We start from the raw sequence: 23,866 nt of genomic DNA, 5'->3' as shown, positions 1-23,866 counted from the left end.
GATTTTCATTATGCTTATTTATTGGTTCTGCAATAATGGAAAACAAGCTTATTGTTATGCTTTTAGCTTGAGCTATTATGTACTGTGGTACTCATGCTCCATTTTGTGTTTGTGCTATTCTGTCCCTTCAAGAAAATGTGTATCAGGATTCTTAAACTTAATTAGATTACACAATGAGCTTCAGTTTTTTTGGATTTTCTGTATTAAATGTACAGTGCTTATAAACTGATTATACTTGAAACAACACATGCACTTGCAGGGAGAGGAATACCTTATTTTCAATCTGTAAGTGGAGAACCTAAAATCTCTATTTTGAAGAAAAGTAAAGTGAAAGTAGGCTATCGAGAATATAAATTTGGTGTTTTACTTCTTTTACAGAAAATTATATAAATTGGGTTGTGAATTTTTCCCTAAAGATGTCTAATATACTTCTAAGAAACTAAAAAACTAAACCAACCAACCAACCAACCAACCAACAAAAAAGAATCATTGGTTTCTAAACACATTGGGAATTGTGAAGTGGGGATGAGACATATATTTATAACATCTCAGGGTCTAGCTTTTTGTAGCATAATACATCTACTCTGCTGAGAAGTTCTGCTACCAGAGCTACACAGCTCAGACTGTTACTAGCAGTCTTGCATGCTTCAATTTCAGCTACTCTGTCATTAGACCTCATTCTATAATCATCCTTAAGGCATGAACCGCCTACATGTGATCCCAGGACTGTGTCCTCCTTCTCCACCCATGATTTGATTGAGTTTTGTCAAAGTTTCCTATCCAAAGAAACTTCCTTTAGGGAACAAAAAGTTACCTGTCACAAAGCCCTGATATGCAAACTCCATGAAATATTTTTTCATTGTTGGCTGTTTTCAGTTTCTAAGTTTCCTTCTTTAAAAACAAAAAATTGACTAAACCCCTTCAACCAAATATCATGTGAAAATCTTACTGTAAAAATTCTACTTAAAACACAGTACCAAAACTGTACTTTGGATATTGTGAGGACTCCCGACATAATTATTGACTGAAAATAGAACATGTTTCATTTGTATTTTAATTACCTATAATTTACCAATCAGACATGGTCATTGCTAACCTTTCATTGTATAAACCTACAATTTATTTTCAATTACAAAAATCCCAATGAATCAAGTATAAGCAGATTATAATTCTTATATATTTTATTGATTCTGCTTGTTTTGGATTGGTATTTTTCCTGCTGAGAGATTAATATATTCATTATTGAGATGCAGTACCAATCCTTGCTTGGATAAAAACATGCATAGCTACTTTTCCAATTACATAAAATATGAAGGAGTTTTAGGCCTTACTTTTGGCCTAATGCAAGGAGTTAGGGAAGGTATTAATTTCTACTTTGATCATTTATATATATGTAACTTGGTTTTTTAATATATGATCTGGACACATTATATTAAACTGTGTTTCTCTTGCAGTTATGAGTATTGCACAGACATCTTTCACTGTTGATAATGCAGTTTAATGTTGTCTCTAAATGGGAGAATTCTGGATCAGTCAATGGACATAATTCATTTCATCAGTTACTCTCCACAGACAGATTGTTTACAATGAAGGTCTATTCCCATGATTCCTGTCTTTAAAAAAAAAGACACAGTTCCTCAGGCCAGCTATAAGTGCTTTCTTTCTTTTTTTTTATTTACTTTTCTCTTTTCTTGTAGAATATGTCATTTTTTTATTTCTATGGTAGATATAGAAATTGAAACTAAATATGAGCACACGTATTGTATAACACGTGTTTAATATTAACTAGATACTAAATAAATATTTACACATAACATTCTACTTATTCTTCAAAATAACAAAACATTTTGGAGCAGCTAAATCTTAAGAAAGTAATATGTAGACATTATTAATTTATATAAAAACTGATTTTCTAGTTTTCTAATCCTAGCACCATATAAGAAAGAATCAATAATGCATATCATATAAGAATTTTATTTCAGAACATTTATGATGATTGAATTAATTTTACGAAAATAATTTATTGCATTTCAAGTTGTCATTTTACATTCTCTAAGTTATGTTTTGCACTTTGTTTTGTTTTTAGATAGACATCTTAAGAACGTTGTTTTTTTTTTTAGAATACAGTGTTAAATTTGGATTCTAGATATTTTCAGTTTCTAAAATTAACAAATTAAATTTTGAAATCAAAGGATGTACATTTTTATACACTATTTTTTCTTTTTAAATAAGAAAGCATTGAGAGAATTCAGTTCATGACATGTCAAAATAATTATAAAACAATATCAGAAATCTTTGCAGAGGAGCTAGAAATTGTTCAGTGTGTAAAATGCTGACTGCAAAGTCTGTGGACTGAGTTCCAATCTCCAGTACCCAGGAAGTATGCCAAGTGTGACATTTAATGCATACCTGAAATTCGAGTGCTATTCAGACTGACACAGGATTTTGTTAGTGATTGCTCCCCAGTTAAATCTAGCTGAATCATGGAACTCCAGGTTCAGTGAATAGACTTCTCTGGAAATACAAAGTTGAGATTTATTGAGGAAGACATTTAGGTTAGCAGTCTGGCTTCAACTCATAGACTTACACACACTTGCACAAACATATATATATATATACATTCACTCAAAAATCAAATTTAAAAATAAAAACAAATGCATACCATTGCAACTGAAGTCATCCATATCAATTCCCTTACATATAAATTGAAGTCTGAAGGTTTTACCTACATGTATACAGAAAGTTCATCTGATATAATATTCATTGTTCTTATTCTACTTACTATATTATGTTGAAAAGCATATTTGATGAAAATACCACACAGTGTGGGTAGTTGGTGCTATAAAATATTATTTCTTAGTTCCTGAAACTCAGATCAATTCAGGAAAAATTTTCACATCATCTACATACTGTACACTGAACATAGGACTTTGGCTTCTTTCTTTAGCTTAACCTTGTATAGTAGAACTATTTCCAAATTGAAAGATTCCATAAGCAGTCTGTGCCTCTTATAATAATTAATCACAGGGTTTTTATGATTCTTTTATTCTTAACCAAACTGTCTCATACATATTCACATTTTTATTTATGTTTATTCAAAGCATAACCATTTGAGGAGCAAAGCCACTGGTTACCGGATAGCTTAGCACTGGAGATGAAGGAATATTTGAGTAACAAGTATTACTTGAATAAGACTCATAAGTCCATAAAATACAAATAACAATAAGAAATATGAACGAATGAAATACAATAGTAAGCATAGCACACATAAAAGTCACATGTGCCATGTATGACATGAGTAGAAATTTTGACTCAAAATAAATTTGATTCACATTGTTTGTATTCCACAGATACTATTTTTCTCTTTCAAAAAAAAAAAAATGATCGTGTTCCTATTGGCCCCCTAGGTGAGGTTAGAGGGAAATATTGGACTGGGACGATTGCCTTACAGCAGTGTGATCACCTTGTCAAGCAGGGAAGGGAGCACAGCATCAAAATAACACCCCACGGATAGGAGACACTGAGTTCTTTGAAGTACCAGAGCTGAGAGCAGTGTCACTGGGGGAAAAATTACGAAAACCCAGTTACTTACTCTTATCCTAAGAGTTCTCTAGAGGAATTTGTAATATACTTCACGAAGCCGCGTGTGTGTCTAAGTGCATTTCATTTTCAGGTGTTCCCATGGCAGTACTGTTTGTGCAGTTTTAAGTACTTTGGAATCGAACATAAACATGCTACAAATCACCTAACACTGGGCTCCACTTTAAAAAATATGAGCAGGTTTTTTTTTTTTTCAGTCAAGTGCTTTTTTTTTTCTATCTTTTTTTGTTTTGTTTTGTTTTTTATTGGATATTTTATTTACACTTCAGATGCCATCCCCTTTCCCCATCCCCCCCTTAGAAAACCCCTATCCCATGCCCCCTTTTCCTTTTTGCATTTATACACTTTTTAAAAATGTTAATCAAAGGCTTTATAAGTTTGGTAATGCTCAATCAGAGGTGTAACCCACTACCCAACCTAGATATATCAACTATCTTTGAATGGTGGAGAAACGTGAGCATCTGCCTCCCTGTCTCCCCCCTCTTTCTCTTTCATCACCTAGCTTCTCCTCTCCTTCTTCTCTTCCTCATCTTACTCCTTCTCTTCCTCTCAGTACTCCTCCCACCTTAGCTCCTCCTACATATTACCCTTCCTGTTAAAATAAAACTTTTCTCTGAAAATACAATTAGAGCATAATTATGCCAATTTGTACCAGTGAGGTACAAGATAGTCCTAATACCCAGTCCATCATTTTGTAGTCAAATGCTTTTCAAATGTTCACACTATGATCAATGTCTATGTGCTACAGAGAAAAAAAAGCGACTTATTTTTGCTTTTCTAGGTTATAACATAATTAAAAGTTCAAATAAAAGCACGTTTAAGTACAGAAAGAAATGATAAATGTTTAAATCATGTCATTAAACACTGAGATATATCTAAGACGTGTTTTCCTCTAAAGGTTACATGATTAATACTTTTAGGGTATGTGATTAATAAAGTCTCCCTGTAGTAACTCTCAGTTCTGGGCCTGAAACACAAAGGTAGCCACAGGCAGCTTGGAAATATGGAAAGAGCATGATCCAAATAGAATTTTTTTGAATATGTAAAGAACCGTGGGCCAAAGACAGTAACGACTCAGCAGTGTTGGGGTTTTTGTTTGTTTATTTGTTTTTAGTTATGTGTGTGTGAAGAACTATTGCCATATCAGTTCAAAACAGTTTCTGAAAAAGTGAAAATATCTGCTTACAATTCCAAACTAGCATTTGAAGGATCTGAGCTACTGTTTCATTAAGTGACTGTCATCATGTCATGACAGTTCTTCCCTTAGTGGAAGAAATTTCTTAGAATTAAAATCATCTATTCAAGTAAAACGCACTCACTCTCAGGACTCGACTTTCAAGTGGCACTGAGATAAAGAGGAGAGATACTAAAATATACTTTTGTTCCTTAGTTAAGAACATCAACTTTGTTTGATTTTAATTTCCTAAATGATGACCGAACAAAAGGAGACTATTCCTTTGAAATCATACATATTGAATTTTATATTTAATATTATGCTTCATAGAAATGATATCCCAGTAGTCTATTCTGTGAATACTTAGCAGTGTGTTCAAAGCTGGAAATATTTCTTGCTTTGTTATATTCCTTTATGAACAAGTGTCCACCATTACTTGTATATTTTATCCTCAGTTTTCACAATTGGTTTTATTCCTTTTTGTTTGTTTTGTTTTTGTTTTTTTTGTTTTTGTTTTGTTTTGTTTTGTTTTTTTGGTTTGTTTCTTGAGACAGGGTTTCTCTGTGTAGCCCTGGCTGTCTTGGAACTCATTCTGTAGACCAGGCTGACCTCGAACTCAGAAATCCTCCTGCCTCTGCTTCCCACGTGTTGGGATTAAAGGCGTCCACCCCCACTGCCCAGCCACAGTTGGCTTTTAAATGACTCTTTTGTTTTAAAACAGGAATCAGTCTTTTGGATTGACGTTTTGGAAATTCAAAATTCTGTATCATATTTGGGAGTTTTAAAGCCCATACATCGAGGACTTGAGAGTCCATCTGAGTGTTTATTAGCAGTGATAAAATGCAGTGACTAGTGATGGCTTGGCTTACTAGTTTGTACTTAGTAATAATAATTTCTCATAACTATGGAGAACTAAAATTACTGAAAATAGTAATCCATATACTAATTGCACATGAAAGCCCCTCACTTTCTTTTCTTTTTTTATTTAAGTAAGAGTTAAAATTGACGTGTAATGGTGATAACATGAGTTACTCATTCATCGTCACAAAGAAAATAGAATTCTTCCTCTTATTTTTTGCTCTTGTTTATGAAATGCACCTACATCAAAGCAATAATTGACATTATCTTTTGAATGATGATTTTGTTTTGTGAGTCATAAGACCCACTGAAATGTATTTAATAAAAATCCATTACATTCTTAGCACTTTAAACTTCAGTACTATGACAAAATGAGCTGATAAAATTGGGTCTCCTTTTTAATTATATTTTATATAATTATTGGTTAAACATAAAATTTTAAACTTCTCTTGTATCTATAAGGTAAGTACTTAGAATTTCCTGTTTGGAAATTTATTTCAGTATAATGTTGATAAGTAATCATATGTTTAAGCCTAATGAATGTGTTTAGATATTTGGGAATAAATGCCCATTATAATCCTTTTGTGTTACAAGTCAAAGGGAAAAATATCTAGTAATATATATACATATTTAAAATGATTTAACATGTAAGTATAAAAAGATAAAAGCACAGGCACTCCGAAAACTTTTTAAGAATGATAATAGTCCTAATTTGCTTAGTGTATAATAGTAATTTTAAAGAACCCTTTAAGGCAAGTTCCATTAATTTCTCATTAACTTATTTCTAAAAATATTGAGATGGCTTATTATTTTCCATTCTGATCTGAGAAAGGCAGCACAGAACTGGGGAGCCATGCCAAGTGTCACTGCTTGGAAATGAATTGGGAAGATGACTGGCAGTTCAGTGGCAGTCCCTTAGCAGGAGTTTCTCTGTTTAAAATGATTGTGGACAATAACTCTAGTGTGTTTATGCTGACGATTGAGATGAATGAATAATAAACAGACAATAATACTGTTTCATAGATCCTAACATAAGACAGAGACCCCTAATCCACCACTGACAAATGTACAAAAATACTCCAGAAACAGACATTCAAATTCAGTGATATAGAATTTCACAGCATCTCCACAATGCCTAGGGGAATTAGATTCCTAAAAGCTGAGTTAAATCTATAATTTAGTTCATAAAAATGTTTCTTTTGAAATTCCTTAAAATTAATAAATTCTGATGATAAGGGAACACATCTATCAAAAGATTCACTATTCATAGTGGCAATAAGTAAAGCAACATTACTGGTTTACCTCCCTCATTTTTCTCTTCCTGTTGACACACACTGATGTGTAGGAAAGAAACATTTTCAGAATTGAAGTGGCCTTCTACCGGCCACATATAAGGTTTGAAATCTTAGTCCTGAAGGTTCAGTTGTAGAGAACCCAATTTAGGTATCACTTCCAGAGGAAATCACCTTCCAGATCTCTTTATAGAGATGGAGAGAAAGCAGGCAGGGAAGAAACCAGTCTCTGGAAACAAAAAGTGTGCCTGAGAGATAACAAAAGTCAGAAAAGAAAGAACTCTGAGCTTCCAGTGGCACCTCTGCAACAACTTAAAAGGAAGAAGACTGGTTTTGGAGGCTGAGTGCATTGAATGGTAATAGGAGGGTTAGAAAAGCTAAATATGATTTTATTTCTCTCCTAAGACATCCAGTAGTAGCAGACAGTACATTGCTGCAGAGGGGCAAGCATATCTAGCATTTAGGGCATATCAGTGCCCCTGAGTTTCACAACTCAACGCAGCAAACACATCCACAGAATAAGTTGCACTGTCGGCATTGTTTCTGTCATTAGTAACAAAATAGCACTTATCTTAGCTTTTGATTATCTCAATTTTTCCCTTGTCACAGATGATTTTCTTAAAGATTTATAAATTGCATAATTAAATTCTGGCACCTTAGTTATTAAAGTTATCACTGTCATTTATAAAACAGTTCACATTTGTAGAAGATTCCAACACAGCACCATATCACCTTGAAATAGTGCAAGTCATACTAATTGGGTGTTAGATGAAATATTTTTATTTTTAGGGTATAGAAATTCCAGTTTTCTTACTTTAATCTGGAGGAACACAGTTTTTTTTTTCTCGACACGGCAAGAGTATTCATTATTTTATTATTCCTTTTGTAAGAGAACACAAATGTCTAGTATACCCTACTTGTGTAAAATGTATTATTCTGAAAACCAGCGGCAAATGTAGTTATTGTCATACTTCATGCACTTTAGAAATTCCTAAGCCATAGGTGCTGTCATATAACTTTATAAGTAGTGGCTTAAAATACCGTTGCCTACTTCAGCAAAGTAGAAAGAACCAAACCATATATTCTGTTGAAGGCAAAACTATCAGAAGGAAAGTCTGTTTGAAAGGGCTTAAAATGAATTATTTCCCTCTTAACATCCCCTGGTGTTTAGTCTGCTGCAGAAAGAATGCTTGTTAGAAATGTGGAAAGCAGAGCCTTTGAATTAAAGGAAGCATCAACTTGTTTTCTTTTCAAACCCCTGGCACCAATGTGTACAATCAACCTCATGTCCCCAATTCAAAGAAATTTTTCTTTTTCCTTTTGTCTAAATCCTGAGCATCTAAATTGACTGTACCTGTAGTAGGATTTAACAGTGTGTGAGAGCCAGAGACTTTCAGACAAATATTTGCCATGTGCTCCCTTAACCCCAAATTAGTTTATGAAATAAGTTGATTTCTTTATCATGTTTACAACATAAAGACCTACTTCGTTTTCATTCGATACTTCCTTCCTCTTCTTTATCCAGAGATCAAAATGGGAAGTCATCTCTTGTGTATGGATTAGAACACAGAAGGCAGTCGAGGTGTCAGTCTTTCCTAGTAATCAATAAATAAAACCCAATTCCATTCAGTTTGTAGGAGGAGTCCCTGTACATACAAACATGGTCATCTTTAAAACTTATACAGGAACACACTTGAGCTAGATCAGCTAAAACAACTTCAAAAAAGAAGGCTTGAGATGGAGTCACACTGCTGCATAGAAGGTATACTAATCAGGACAGTATAGCATTATTCTAAGAATGGAATCAATGATCAATGGAGGAGCAAAAGAAACTGCTAAGAAGTCAGCCTGCACAAATACGGCAAATTGATTTTTGACAAAATGATAAATCAATTCAATAGTAAATCAGTGGAAATGAACTATGATCAACACTTCACAGTTTATACACAAACATTCATTCACACTTGCACAAGTGTACACGTGTGCCTGCATGCCTGTTCTTGGTTGCTGCGCGCGCGCGCACACACACACACACACACACACACACGATAGTGAATGATTATACAATTACACATTTTGAGTAAATATTCTCTTTATGTTATCTTTTTAAGCATATTCTCTTTATAAATTATAATCTCTCTTTCCCACCCCCGATGTGTGAATCATGATCTATGTGCAAAGCACTAAACTATAAAGGTTTAGAAAAAAAATTTGGAAACCTTTGTCGATTGTTACTAGGTAGAACTTTCATATACAACCACAAAGCAAGTCCAGGGGAAGTGGGGTGGAAACTTTGTTATAATTGTTAGTCTTGCTAATAACAGTTGGCAAGATTTAAAGATAGTCCACTCCTTTAGGGAATACTTTATATTACAATGGATTCTCAAAATTAAATGACAAGAAAATAAAAAGATTTGGACAATTTATTCATCATATTGCACTAGTGACCTATACTTCCATGAAAAAGTACACATTCTAATTAGCAACAAGGGACTTGTTAATTATTACTACATGCCCACTTCATTAAACAAAAAATTAACAGTAATAATACCATGGATATGCAAGAAATGTATTTTTCACATTTTGAGGGTATAAAAATATATAGCTATTCTGGAGAGAATGGCAAATTCTTATGAAATTAATTTTTTTATGTGTCACAATTTTTGCTTACAGATTTCCCCCTCAAAAATTAATACCATTGTCACAAAAATTTGAATGTGAATATTTATAGAAATGCTCTTTTCCAAACAGGAGTAAACCTAGGTATCATGCAGGTAAATAAAAAGCTAGATGTATGCAAAATGCACATAGACAAGTTTGTGTTGTAAGAAGGGGACAAATTGCAGGAATGTGTTCTCTTCTGTCCCTAAGAACTCATGTTATAGCCAGCAATTTCACCTGAGTTGTCTTGCTCTGCTGAAATATTATTTTTTAGTGATAAATGTACTACTAAAACTAAAGGTATTACTAAAATACGGTTGAACTAAAAAAACTAGTTTCCGCAAATTGAAAGTCATTTATTCCAATTGTAAGATGCTTCAATTATATATAGTATATAATTATAACAGAGGAGAAATCAGTAGCTGTCATGTGTTAAAAGGTTAGTAGTAGTGGCCAGAGAGAAGAAGAGGAAATTAGATTGAGTCACAGCTTGCTTACTAAATATACTGCTTATTGCATCGAACTCCAGATGCTAACGAATTCATAGAACTCCACGCCCCTTCAAATATTCATATTACTGTATACTAAGTAAAAACTAAGTGAAAATAGCCGAAGCATATATAGCATAATCATCTGGATATAGTGTCTGCTGAGGCCATTTCTGTCTCCATAGCAAATGATTATACAATTGCACATTATTTGAGTAAGTATTCTCAGTGCAGAGTGTTTCCTCATTCATCTTTTAAAAGAATACTGAGTCAAATACTAAAATCTATGAGGAAAAGTCTATATTCATTTGAGTAGAACACAAGTGTGAGGCATAAAGATTGATTTAACAATATCAGAAAATTTAACAGCTTGAAGATACCTCAAGTCCTGGTAAATGGGCAGCGCCCATTTTAATGTAGGAAACAGATATGGCTGAACGTGAAACACTGCCATCTTAGGCAAGAGTACATTGTTCCAGGTGGAAAACTCCATGTGAAATTATTTTGATTTTTGGAAATAATTTAATAACATATGTTTGTAAAGATTTAAAAGATTATTTATGTAAATGATCATTATTTGACATATGTTGTACATGGAGAATATTGTCAAAATAATTTGCAAGTTTGACAGTGGATTCAGGATAATACTATCTAGAATGCATGACTCAAAATTTCCAGTGTAACTTTTGATAATTTTAAATCCTGTTTGTAACACAGCAATATTGGATGATGATAATGATAATAATAATAATAATACAATAATGAAATGTGTATAAAATTTTAAATTAGTCTCAAATCCGGTAAAATACTTGTAGGATGAGAAAAATAAAGACCCCACCATTAGACTGTAACTTGCAGTCAATGTTTAAAAAAATATCAGGATACTTGTCTTCACATATGCCCCTGCAAAAGAAAGGGAGATTATGTGAGCTCTGGCAACCTGGATTCTATAGAAAGCTTTTTACCATCATGTACACTACTTAAGCAAATGTTGCTGGAATGAAATCTCTGATTATTTTAGTCGCACCCTGGCAATTAAATATATAAAACAATATTTGCCATGCTTCATTAGCTACTGTACCACTCAGTATGAGTTAGCCTTTTAGAAGGGGATAACTTTGACAACCCAGGGAGCCCAATCGTGTCTAAGAACTTCTTGATGTGACATAGCTGACATGGATTGTAAACTACTGTATTTATTAAAGACCTTCCTCTTTTCTTTACCATACGGAAGACCTGTGAACCTAATTTCATCCCTCAGATCAGAGGATAAGTTCATGTCACTAGTACATACTTATCTCAGATCATAGGTTGTACAAAAATCCAACCTTCATCAACCTATAAAAAACAATACCTGAAATTGGAAAAAGAATTTCATAGTTTTAATGTACATGGAAAATAAAACTGATATTGGGCCAAAAATCAAATAATAAAAATAGTGCTAAAGATGACAGATTTTATGGAATTTAAAAAGAACATTATAAAATGTAAAAAATTATAAAAGGATGCAAAAAGCATAATGAATCTGAGTGTCCACATAAATTTTTGTCTCTATCTTCCATTCCACACATGAAGGAGAAAAGGAGATACAAAGAGAATTCAATGGGATATTATAAAATGATTTTTTAAGTTAAAAATCACCTGAGTTGGGAGTTGGAGAGATCTCTCAGTAGTTAAATAAACTAGTGGCTCTTACAGAGGACCCAGATTTAGTACCCAACACCTGTGTCATGACTCATAACTATTTGCAACTCCAGTTTCAGGGAACACAATGCTCTGCTTTGACTTCTATAGGCACCAGGTATGCAAATAATGCACACACATACATTTAGGCAAAACACTCATATGCACAATGTAATATAAACACATGAGAGGGGTTCCTATTGTAGATGTTTGCTAATTTATCCATGTAGATTTGGAATTAAGATCATCGCATTTTATCCATTTATAAGTCGTATGTCATTTATTCATTTCATGTGCCTTACTGAACTTGGTAGGCCTTCTAGTCTGGTGACAAAGATGAGATGTGAAATTAGAATCTTCTTGTCTGAGAAAACCTTGCAAGCTGTCACCATTTTACATGTCTATGTATAATATATGGTATATTCATATTTCATATACACATTAAGAATACAGCATATATTTATTTCATTATTTTATTACAACACATTGATAATTTTGTAAATTTATATTATGATGTAATTACACATTTGTTAATTCATATATTCATAAGATTATTATTAATTTGATAATATATTATGTTTTATGATTGCTCAATTAATGCAGTTGAACAATTTCACAATTACTGAAAATTTCTAGAGTTGGTGTAGATAATTTGGCATTTTCAGAATATCCATTTATTCTCTTTTGATAACATAAATTCTTGTCTCCCCACTTTTATGATCAACCTAATGTACACATCTAAGGCACATGTAAATGATATAGCATATTTATCTCACAAATAGGGTTTTATTCATTTTAGCCAATATGATTTAGTCTTACTGTATACATGTTTTAGTCTTCTCAGTAATGTGTTTTGTTTTTAACTTATGGTTTGAGCTTTATGATGTTACCAGAATAAGCATATTTCAGAAAGTAGTATATCTTGGGAATAGCTTACTGTTTATTGTTGATGTTATAAATACATTTGTAAACATGATTTGCTAATGCAATATGCTTTGTTGAGTATTGGTGAAGAGCTAAAGGAAGAATGCTATCAAAGAAGAATATTATATTCTGCAAAACTTAATCAGGTTAAGTGTTTGCTTGCTTATGTGTGTTTGTCTGTTTACTTGTGCCCAAAAGAAAGAATTTCCAAATGTTTATTGTCTCTAATAAATAACATAACCAAACCAAAACAAAAAGAGCAAATCACATTCAGTTCTGTGTTAGTTCAGATCAGTTTTGTTATGAGAAAATACATACTCTGCAGAAAGCTCATGAGTTGTAACGGTCTGGACCCATATTTTGTTCTCTTCCAAGATTTATAACTTAAGCGTCAGCCCTGTACAAAACAAAATTCAAATTTTAAAGAACAGTCCTGTAAATTGTCTGAAATCCCTTCTATAGCTAAGTTTAATAAATGATACTGATACTTCTGAATTTCTTTTCTTTCTTTCTTTCTTTCTTTCTTTCTTTCTTTCTTTCTTTCTTCTTTCTTTCTTTCTTTTTACTTTCCATGAACCTTTTTTATAGTTGGATAATATTAAATGACTTTTGGACATCATGAGCACAGATAATCAGAATTTTGCTGTCCATGTTAAAACTGTATACTTTTTAGAGTGAATTAGTTGTCTGTTTATAAAAAGCCAAATGGCTACTCTGCACTAATTACACAGAAAGTACACAGTCTTTTTCTTTCCAAGCCACTTTGATCACTGAGCACAGACATTATCTTTAAACTTTGACACTGTGTTACTGATAAAATCATAAGCATTTATATTTGCAGTTTTTAAAGCTCTGGGATAATCAACCATACATTCTTTGTCTTGTGTTTCTTTATAGTCCCTCTATCCTTCTCTTTCATAGATATTTTTGTCTCTGTTTTGCTGTTTTCTGTATTTTTACTCAAGCTTGACCCTATGCTTTTAACTTCCTGCTCTCATCAAATAACTTTTTCTCTTCCTTTTGTTTCTCTATCTTCCTCTAAACAATTGTAGGTAACAGTTCACAATTATGAATGCATGTATTTATGAACACACATTCTTTTATAATACTTTATTCAAAGGAAGGATGTACTTTACTAATATCCATGAATTTTCAGAAATTGTTCTTAGGATGAGAAAAGTTTCTTCAGTCCTTCTCATATGCCTCACTGAACAGAACACTCAAGAAGCTTGACCTAATCAATACCATTGGAAGCATAACACTATTTATAGTGATGCTGTTTTCTTACAATCTTCCAATTTTCATTTACTCCTTTACTTTCTTGTTAACATACTGTACTCCTTTTTATGAACTTGTAAAAAATATTTATATTTGACTCTCTCTGGGCAGTAATAAAAAACTTGATACAGATTTTTCACCATCATGAATGACACGATACATTTCATCAAGTTTGTAGAATTGCTAAGCTTTTAGATTCTTTTACAATTAGCAAGGACTTTTATAACATTGTGACATCTATTTAATTTGGCAATATTCATTTACTGGGAGTCAAAGTTTTTGTTGAAGATGTTAGTTTGTCATTATGGGTATAGAAAGAAGAAACTTCACCTAATTCAAGTTGAAGTACATGACCATGCTTCACTGAATCCAACTCAGGTACAGGATGATGAAAATACAGGCTACCAACTGTTAAATACAATTTGGGTAAAACATGAATTCATATTGCTCAGCTAACCTTGCATATGGCTTGATAAAGGTCACTGCTTCTACAAAAAAAATAAATAAAAGGTTACAGATTAAGAAAATTGTATGTTTTTATCATCTCAGATTTGTAGTACACTAGAAAATTTGTATATTTTCATCATTGTTCAATATATTTTCAATTTATTTTTCAATAGATTTTCAATAGATTTCAATATTTTAAAATATTTTCAATATTTTCCTGAAGCCATTTTTGTTTTTTCCAGCAACACTTCACAAAGCCAAATAAATGTAATTATTTCATAGAAAGCAAAAAATAAATAAATAAACCCTACTGTTTTAAATTAACCTTATTTATAAAGAAAGCACATATTTCACTGCAATAAGCCTTACCTTGGCCCACTTGTTCCATGGATTCCATGCTCCGCGTGTCTGATACTTGTACGCTGAATGGTCTTGTACTACCCCATTGCTGCTCCAGCACATAGCGTGATATGAAGAAACGCAGAAAACAAGAGAAGCATTGTCACCAAGTCAGCTGCACGAAGAAGTAACGTGTGTGAATGTACAGTATAGGGAGATCTATGAAAGATCCAGTCTATTTCTCCCAAAAGACTCTGTTCCATGATACAAGGAGAATTCAGTTCTTGTTGGCAGAACTCCATGTCAGTTTGGAAGCAGTAAAAACGACAAGGCTAGCTTTTCAATGTCTTTACGCTTAATACTTAAGTAACTTTTAAAGATTTTATTTTGCTCTGTTTAAAGCCCCAGAAAGTAATACCCATTTCCATTAGGTGGCTTGATAGTAGTTTTTATAGTTAGAATGTGGTTTAGAATGAATTAGAAGTGAATCCAGTCATTTACGACTCACTTGTATCTGTCCGTTCCTAGTAAATGTTGAGGAAAGGCCTTCTATCTTTGAATGGAGTAGATGACTTTACATGATATTACATGAGGAAGGGCATAGAATCCCAGCAGATGATGCAATTATGTATATAAATGAGTGTTTTTTAAATAATGCACACTTTTAATATGAAGAAATTAGGTCATTTTTCCCACTCCTCCCACAAGTTCAATCTTAATATCTGTGTAAATGAACAACATTGATAGCGTTATCCATCCTGGTACTAATGGATAATGCCAGTTTTGACAGGTTCATTGTTTACTTTAACAGGTAATTTGTGGACCGGAATCATTTAATTGTTCTGAGTACATAATTACATGTCAGCAATTTCCAATTTAATTAAAATGTACAAATCTGAAGATTAAGAGAATTTTTGAATTATTAATCATTTTTCCACTAGGAAATCTTGTTGCTCTGCAGGAGATTTGTCCAGTGTACAACTATACGTATTTTTTTTCCTTCTCTTTCACAGACAGACAATTTTCCCGCAGAGCCCAATTACATGGGCAGCAGGCAGCAGTTTGTTCAAAGGTAAGGCCTATTAAATAACTTTCTCGGCTTCCCCATTTGCATTCGTGTCAAAATTGCTTTGCAAGAGACTACACTCCAGGTTTAAACTGGTAGAGACAACACTCTCTCCTCTTTTTCTTCATATGTATTTCAGTAGCTCCACGTTTAAGGACCCAGAAAGAGCCAGCCTGAGAGACAGTGGGCACGGGGACAGCGATCAGGCGGACAGTGACCAAGACACTAACAAAGGCTCCTGCTGTGACATGTCTGTTAGGGAGGCACTCAAGATGAAAACTACTTCAACTAAAAGTCAACCACTTGAACAAGGTGAGTGATGTCCTCCCGTGCTTACTGAGTGGAAAGTCATATGCATAAGTCTATCAGGACTGCCAGTGCACAGTGGACTAGACCATTGATAATGTATTAGAGAAAGTGCAATGCCGATGATGATCCTAGACAACAAAAGCATTTCTGTATCACACTCATAATTGATAGTGACCTTGAAGCTTCTTAAAATAGGAACTTGATTCTACTCAGTAGGTTCTGATTTTATGGAAAGTTTCCTAGCCTTGCCGAATTTGGGTTTGACTAACAAGGAAAATTTGGCATGTACCAGCTTGATATTTAAGAACATTATGCTATCATTTATATTATAACACTGGAAAACAATTTTAGATGAAACACTTGATACAGATTTTATATTTCTTATCCATGTTGGTTTATTTTTAGCTTTGATTGTAGTGTCAAAATAGATTTTCTTTTTACATATGCTATAATCACTAAGACAGATTCAGCTGCTCTGGATTTGCATCTGTGTGTTCTCCTAGATGCCAAATAATTATGAACTTCATTACATTAAAAAGAAACATAAGGTACTGTGCATGGATTACTCGTCTAAAAGTTTATTTTCAGTACATTTGGTATACCTTCATATTAATTTTGATATTTTAGTTATTTCAGTTACTGTGAGATATTCTCTAATGATTTCTTCAGAGACAACTAAGATTCTTTCCAGTGTAACATAATGAAGGTATTTTAATGTTGTTTTACATAAAATAAAAAAAATTCACATCAAATTTTATTAATAAAGATATGCTAACTAGATTGCTTAAATATTAGTCTTCAGGATATCAACAGGGATATCAACAGTATTTATACACGTGTAAGATATATTCTTGTAGATTTCTTCCAGTGAAAGATCACATTTAAAGTAAGGGCATGCAGCTTCTTGGTTAGTTAGTGATGATTCTAAAATAAATTTTGCTGCTTTGGAGTATATGGCCTTAGGGAGTTTTCAAATCTTATTGAAACTTCACTAAAAACATGCATTCACCTACATGTCAAAATGTCTATGCCTATATATTTGGTTGTATTCCAAACAAAAGGAACTTTATATTCATCATAGAACAATAAATGTATGTTCACGTTAAAATTTATATTATATTTAAGGATGAACTTACATAAATTCTTGTTTGTATAATAGGGTTTAGACAAATGATTCTTTCTATATTTTACCATGAAAGCCTTCTGGGTAGTGAGACAACTCTATTTTAAAACTTATTCTAAACAGAAACAAATAGAATACTTTTCTGATATGCACACTTCCTATAGCCTTGGATCATTACTTGAAGAGACTTAAACGGTCATGTGGAAGTGTTGCTCTATGATTTATATAAGCCTTTTAGGCACATTTTACTACTGGATCTCTTTATATGAATACACAGCACAAAACTGGCCCATTTACAGGGGTTTGATAGATAAGGAGAACGAGAGGTAACACACTGAATATAGTTTATAACGCAATATAGTCAGCAAAGTTTGTATATGATGTGTTGTGACATCTTTATAGTGTAATTTTTAGATAATAAATCACAGGAAAAAAACTAAAAGCTTCTCTAAAGCTATAGCTATCTGTTAAGCTATAGCAGTAGTGAAATTGTGTGTATTCTCTTGTAGAAAAAGAAATGTCTAGCTAATTATGTCTGAAAATATAAACTATAGTAAAACACTATCTTCAGTTTCAATATCAAAAGATATTGAATTAGGAAAGTGACTATTTTTCTTAAAAGGTCAAAGTTATTCTATATTTTAGTTAACATTACTCATGAAATAATTGCTAATATAAAGGCGAGTTTCCCAATAGAAATGCCTTTTGTAAAGTAAATGATTTATATACATTAGTGGAAAATAAACAGGAAGACTGAGGGGATCTCTGGTTTGTACCAGAAAGAATACAGACTTCCATTTAAAAAAAAGTAATATTAGCTATAACATTTCCTTTATCTGTGGATCCATTAATTTCATTTATTGATTATGTTTGTAATATTTATGTTAATGTATAAGGAATGATAAATGCTTTAGAGACATCAAATTCAATTGGACATGAATGGTTCCTTTAAATAACCACAGGTAATTAGAATAGTCGACATCTCTCTCTTTTTCTCATCTTTCTCATCTCAATCTGTCTGTCTTTCTTCTGTATATGTGTGTCGGTTTTTCTTTCTGGCTATCTAGAATTACAGAAGACAGGTAGAATTTGCTAGGTTCTTACTACTAAGTAAAAGAAAAGAAACTTTATTAGAATACTATTCAATCTAATGAGATATCTAAAAATGTCTTTTTTTAAATTTGACATGAGAAAGTAAAGGTTATTAAAATATATTAAATTTTTAACAGGCTGAAGTTTAACAACAGAAATATAGATGAGCAAAATGCACATTTTCTGTAGATTTTGTCTCTAGGTGGGAGGATGTGTTCCTGTGGCCATTTCAATTTATGTTGATTGCTGTGGTGAAATATTAAGACACTATTCATGAGTAAGTTAATACCCGAGTTGATGTTTGTCAAGCTAGACAAAAAAAATCAAAGTACCTGGCCTGCACCAATTGAGCACGAAGCGCTCACTGAACTTAGCCAAGTGTTATTCATTTAATCCTGCACATTTAATTTTTAAAGCATTTACAAATAGGTAAGTGTCATTGCTCTCACGTTTAATGGAGGGTTGTACTTTCAATGCATGCCAGTCATAAGTAGCGGAAGCAGTACTTGAAATAAACTAGTATAGAACTAAGCAACATCCAAAATAGCCCTTCAGAGCCTGCTGTTCAGTCTGTGTTTTATACCGTGTCCGTGATGAGCAGTGTATTCAGAAGACATTGGAAATACTGAGCATGTACATAGCTGACTTTGCTCAATGTATACTGATACTTAGAAATGGGGCATGATGGACAGTACCACATGTGTGAGGGAGTATGTGTAGAAGACAGTTTCGTTACTGCTGGTGACAGTCACGAACAAATAATTATGTCATGTAGAGTTTAAATACAAAATCCTAATTTTTAGTACTCCTAACAATTTTCAAAGAAAACAAGAATAGAAACGAAATAAAAATAACTTATTTGCCTATTTTCCTTATAAACTTTATGATAATAATTCATGTGATTTTAGTTTAAAAAAAAAAAAAGCACCATACTGCATTTTATATTTTTGTGTCATTTCCTTGGGACTATATTCCTGTTTAAATGATATCTTTCTACAAAAGTAAGATGTTTGCTCAATTATAGTATCTCAAATTCATAAGCAAGTAGCAATTCCAAAAACATTCTTCATACTTCCAATAGTAACATTCTTCTTTTTTGAGAAAACAGAAACACCTTGAAATTTTGTTTTTGGTTTAAATGCCACTTTTCTCTCCACATTGGTAATGTTAATTTTTTTCATCCATTTGTTCTGCTTCTGGTAGTTCTGCAGTATTGCTTTCGTCAGCTTAATAATACCAAATAGAGAACACCAGTACGCATTGCCCATTATTTTAGCAAAGAATACTTGAAAGGATTCAGCAGCTAATTGAAGGTGTGATGTACTGTAGTGAAGCTGAAGATAGCTTTAAGGATTTTATGTTAATAAAACCTCTAGGAGAAATAAGCTATTTTAGTTTCTTTTACTGTATTGAAAAAAATCCTAAAGATTGTACTTAAGTTCATTTTATTTTGACTGCTTTTTGTAACCTCTTTCTGAATTCGTTAAGTATATTTTCAACATGCCCCTTTTAACTTTATCAAATAATTCAGGTCCATAATTGAATGGATGTATAAGCAGATGATAGACAGAGGAGTAATTAGAAAGCCATACAAACCAAGCTTGCATAAATTTAACAACATGTGTATTTTGTAAGACAAGTAAATATTTTTGTAATGTTCAATAAACCATTTTATAAAGAATGGTCAGAACTTGATCAAAACACATTTTGATTCATTTTACTTTCATTGATTAATATTTAGAAAATTAATTACTTATATCAAAAGTCAACAAAATAAAATTCTTTTATTTTATTTCTAATATAAAGAGAAATTATGTATGGTTTTATTAAGAAATAAGCTCCCTTAAGAGCTTTTGAAGCTAACTTAGATTTATGGTTCAACATATTATTCACACTTCAACTTTTTTATGGAAATCTTCTACCTTTGGGTTTCTTTTCAGTAGAAATCCTATAATTGACTTTAATGTTAACAATAAGTTTATCATCCCAAATGATTTACAAATATTACCTAAAAAAGTCCTTTTTTTCAATTTCTAAATAGTAAATGGATGCTCTCTTAAACACTTGCCAGACAACTGCATGCCTGATGCAAGGTTTTTTCCAGTCATATATCAATACTCATTATTTCCTGAAGTCAACTCAGTAGAAGCCAATAGACTACAATTTTCTGTTGGAGTCTTCCTGCCAGCCTCCAGCAGAGGTGGCAGGGTCCAATCATGTGATCTAAGGCTTGTGTTGGGAGAAGTCTACTCTAGTCTGTTGGGTTTCTGGTAACTTGTCTTTCTTTTATGGGTACCCAGTTTGGTGGAGAATGGTAATTTTCTTAATAGGACTGAATTTCAACTGTAGTTTTAGTCACACTTGGGAAAAAGACAGTTTAGGAATCCGCTGACAACTTGTCCTTTGTCATAGAGGACTAGCGAGGGAGGTAGAAGTAGAAATAAGAGGTGGAGTTAAGGCTCTTGCTCACCTAGGCAACTGCGGTGTTCACATTCATATTTAGGTAGATTATTGGACCATAGGATTAGGAGTGGAACATGTACTTGATCTACTTTTAAAATTCCCTGTAACTGGAGCTGCAGTCAGTCCAGCACTCTGCTGTTCTGCTCTGTTAAGATTTCTGTAGTCTGACTCACAACAAAACCCCTTACTCTTCCCAAATCTTCCCATAGGGGCAGAAGGAAATGCACTTTCACACAACAGGAGGAGATGATGGTCTAGTCTTTTCTCTCAGCAGCCATTTTCCAGTCTATGATGCTAATTAAAAAAAAAACTCATTAACAATAAATTAATCTTAGGAAGGAAATTGAAGACTATTGTCTTAGAAGAAGAGTGAAAAGGAGCTATTGAATATTTAATGTTAAAAAAAGTCATGTACGAAATATAAAAGTCATTACTTCCTCATAATTCACATAAATGCCTTTTTCAAAATTGCATTATTTGTGAAGACTTGTAAGACCTTCATAGTCATGTAAGATTTTCTGAAGCCATTTTTATCTAGCAGCATGTCAGTAGCCCGACACTCCTCGGATACCTTCTAGAGATTTTAGAACTTACCTTCTCTCCTCTTGTATAGGAAAAAGTCACTCAGGAAATTGTGCACATTACTGTTGGGTTTTGGTTGTATACTATTGTAGCCGTGCTGTAGCTCAGCTAGGTTTCAGTGAATCCCCTTTCTTCAATGCCGACATCTGCTTCCACTATCTAGCATACATATTCTGCCCTTCATGCTCCTTGCTTATTCTAAACACTAGTATGAATATTGGAATGATTTATAGTAGACTTAATATCATTTTGAGAATTTTTCTTTAGTAAACATAGAAATGGCCTTTCCTGAAGGATTCACTCACAAATTTTCATCCACTTAAATTTCTCCAAAGTCAAAACTTTAGATGTAATACTGTACCCCTTGAACTTTTATAGTTTTTTACTTTGATAATGTAACTCTGATATTAGAGAATTTCTGATTTTTAATCCTTGTGACTTTTTCAATCATTAAGGTCAGGTGAAAAGCTGACATGTAATCTGTATTTTGATAAGAGAGATTTACTAGTTGTAAGGGTGATATTACTTTGAGTTTTGTAATTGTCCAGGCTGCAGCTTTTCTGTTCTACACTACCAAATTTCTGTATCACTAATAGTCAGTCTCCAATAGGCATATAAGATTTCTGCAGAACTTTCCATTCTTTATGAATCTGAAGATATAAGCAGTTAAACTTTACAACTCTATTGTTCATTCTAGAACATTTATTGTATAAAAAATTCCAAGGATAATAAAATATATTGTTTTAGATATAGTCATTTATACTCCTGTAATATTCATCATCAAACACCAAAACTATGCATTTCCTCATTGTTTACAGTTCTCCCAACTTTTGGTCACTCATAGTAAGGAATGTAGAGAAATGCCAGATGCAGAGGAATTTTCACGCATTTGTTTGCTCTGTTAATAAATAATAACTCTGCCAATGGGTACAAAGATGTGCTAATGTCTAAACAGTGTCCTCAAAAGCTTTTGCTGTTGAAGAGAAATTGGTACATGATCTTACAGAAGTGAGATCTATGTCCATACGAATAATGTTATTTTGGAAGGAAAACCTAGCCCAGATTAAATTCCCTGAAGATTTCTGTAAAGTAGGAGACATCTGAGCAAAACCTTCTGTTAACCAGAGTGAAGTTGGAGGAGTAGTGGAGCTGACAGGACACTCTCAGCAGCCCAGATGAAATCAAGCAAAATGTGAGAAGATACTTTTAGGAGCAGGTGGGTGGAGAAGTGTGTGTAGGAATGGCAGGTGAGACTGGAGAGATGACTGGAAGCTCAGTGCCACCTTGAAGTATGATGAATGATCCCTGGATCATCAGGAGGTAACAGCTCAAACTTACTTTAGAGGAAAAAAATTCTGACATTGGTTTGGGAGACAGAAAGACAGCTTGGATGGAAGGGGAAAGTGATACTGGGGCAGAAAGAGGTAGCAGGGGTGACCTCAGCACAGAAGCTTTGTTGCCTGCATTAGAGCCATAGCAAATTATTACTTCATTCATATGTGAACTGAAGGTATAAACAGCAAAGGTTTCTGTGTTACATTTCTCTAAATAATCAATGTTTATTTTTATGGAAATGAGTAAATAGTTAATTTACTCATTTAATCAGTAGAGAGATTAACAAACTAAGCCTGAACTCTGTTTGAAAAGTGTGGTTCAGCATCCCTGGACTAATGGACACTAATCACACACTCTTTTGAAAACAGAGACAATCATTGAAATACTACATTCTGAATTTATAACAACTCTTTGTGTAGTATGCTACACAAACAATGCTTCAAAAACTACTGTAACTGCTCTGCTGATTCCTTGTACAGCACATACTATATATTTGGTATGTGACAGACACTGTTCCAAACAGTAAGAATTGGGTATATGAAGCAAATATTCTAGTTGACACAGGCCTTTAATTCTATGAAAATATTTCTTTGGCCATTCTCAGAAATCATACTACCCATAGTCTAGTGATAGGAGTAGACCCTTCAATGCTTAACAGAATGTAAAAAATAAGGTATTGTTTGGGTTTCAGTTCAGGATTATAAGGCTTGCAAAATTAGGGCACACAACCTTAATAATTGTTTAATGGATAATTCAAAAAAGATAAAATCTGGGCTAGAACTTAATAAATAAACATGACTTTTACTCTGAGAATTAATATAATCTCCAGGAGTAGCATAAATACAGTTAATGGATATGTAAAATACATCCAACATTGATGGATGAATAGTTTTATGTATTCAAAGGAGAATGGGCAGGAAGAAGGAATTATCAGTCACAACAGGGGGAAAAAAGTCACTAAGGAAAAGGGTGGAGCTAGGAAGGCACATTGTCACAGTAGCTAAAAATAGCCAGGAAGAAACAATGTGAGACACTAGGAAACTCCTGCAAAATAAGGCTCAAAGATCACTTTTGCCTCTGAAAACCACAGGTCATATTTAATTTCCATAACAGCAGCTGTGACAGAGTCATTAAAAAAATGTTACTTCAAAA

At 33.0% G+C, this 23,866-nt stretch overlaps 1 protein-coding gene and 1 long non-coding RNA gene across 6 annotated transcripts in view; one reads left to right on the top strand and one right to left on the bottom strand.

Moving 5' to 3' along the window:
* Positions 1-23,866, top strand: part of Pcdh17 (protocadherin 17) — an 87,979-nt gene that overhangs the window by 19,064 nt on the left and 45,049 nt on the right. For 3 of the 4 annotated variants that reach the window (XM_034499167.2, XM_076930675.1, XM_076930677.1), the window contains 2 exons: positions 15,758-15,816; positions 15,950-16,122. In XM_034499167.2, the coding sequence (XP_034355058.1) occupies positions 15,758-15,816; positions 15,950-16,122 (232 nt within the window). The remainder of the gene's footprint in view (positions 1-15,757; positions 15,817-15,949; positions 16,123-23,866) is intronic. The other variant, XM_076930676.1, reaches the window with a different exon arrangement.
* Positions 2,148-14,952, bottom strand: LOC143441664 (uncharacterized). 2 transcript variants are annotated; one of them, XR_013109244.1, is made up of 6 exons: positions 14,775-14,952; positions 14,289-14,366; positions 12,999-13,077; positions 10,912-10,976; positions 8,410-8,519; positions 2,148-2,514 (listed from the first exon to the last, which is right to left on the bottom strand). It is a non-coding gene; the product is annotated as an uncharacterized LOC143441664 (long non-coding RNA). The 2 variants fall into 2 exon arrangements; XR_013109243.1 differs by lacking the exons at positions 2,148-2,514; positions 8,410-8,519 and having other exon boundaries at positions 10,012-10,976; positions 14,775-14,929.

The sequence above is a fragment of the Arvicanthis niloticus genome, chromosome 3, assembly GCF_011762505.2.
Source record: "Arvicanthis niloticus isolate mArvNil1 chromosome 3, mArvNil1.pat.X, whole genome shotgun sequence".
Taxonomy (NCBI): Eukaryota; Metazoa; Chordata; class Mammalia; order Rodentia; family Muridae; genus Arvicanthis; species Arvicanthis niloticus.
This window is presented reverse-complemented; position numbering and strand designations above follow the sequence as displayed.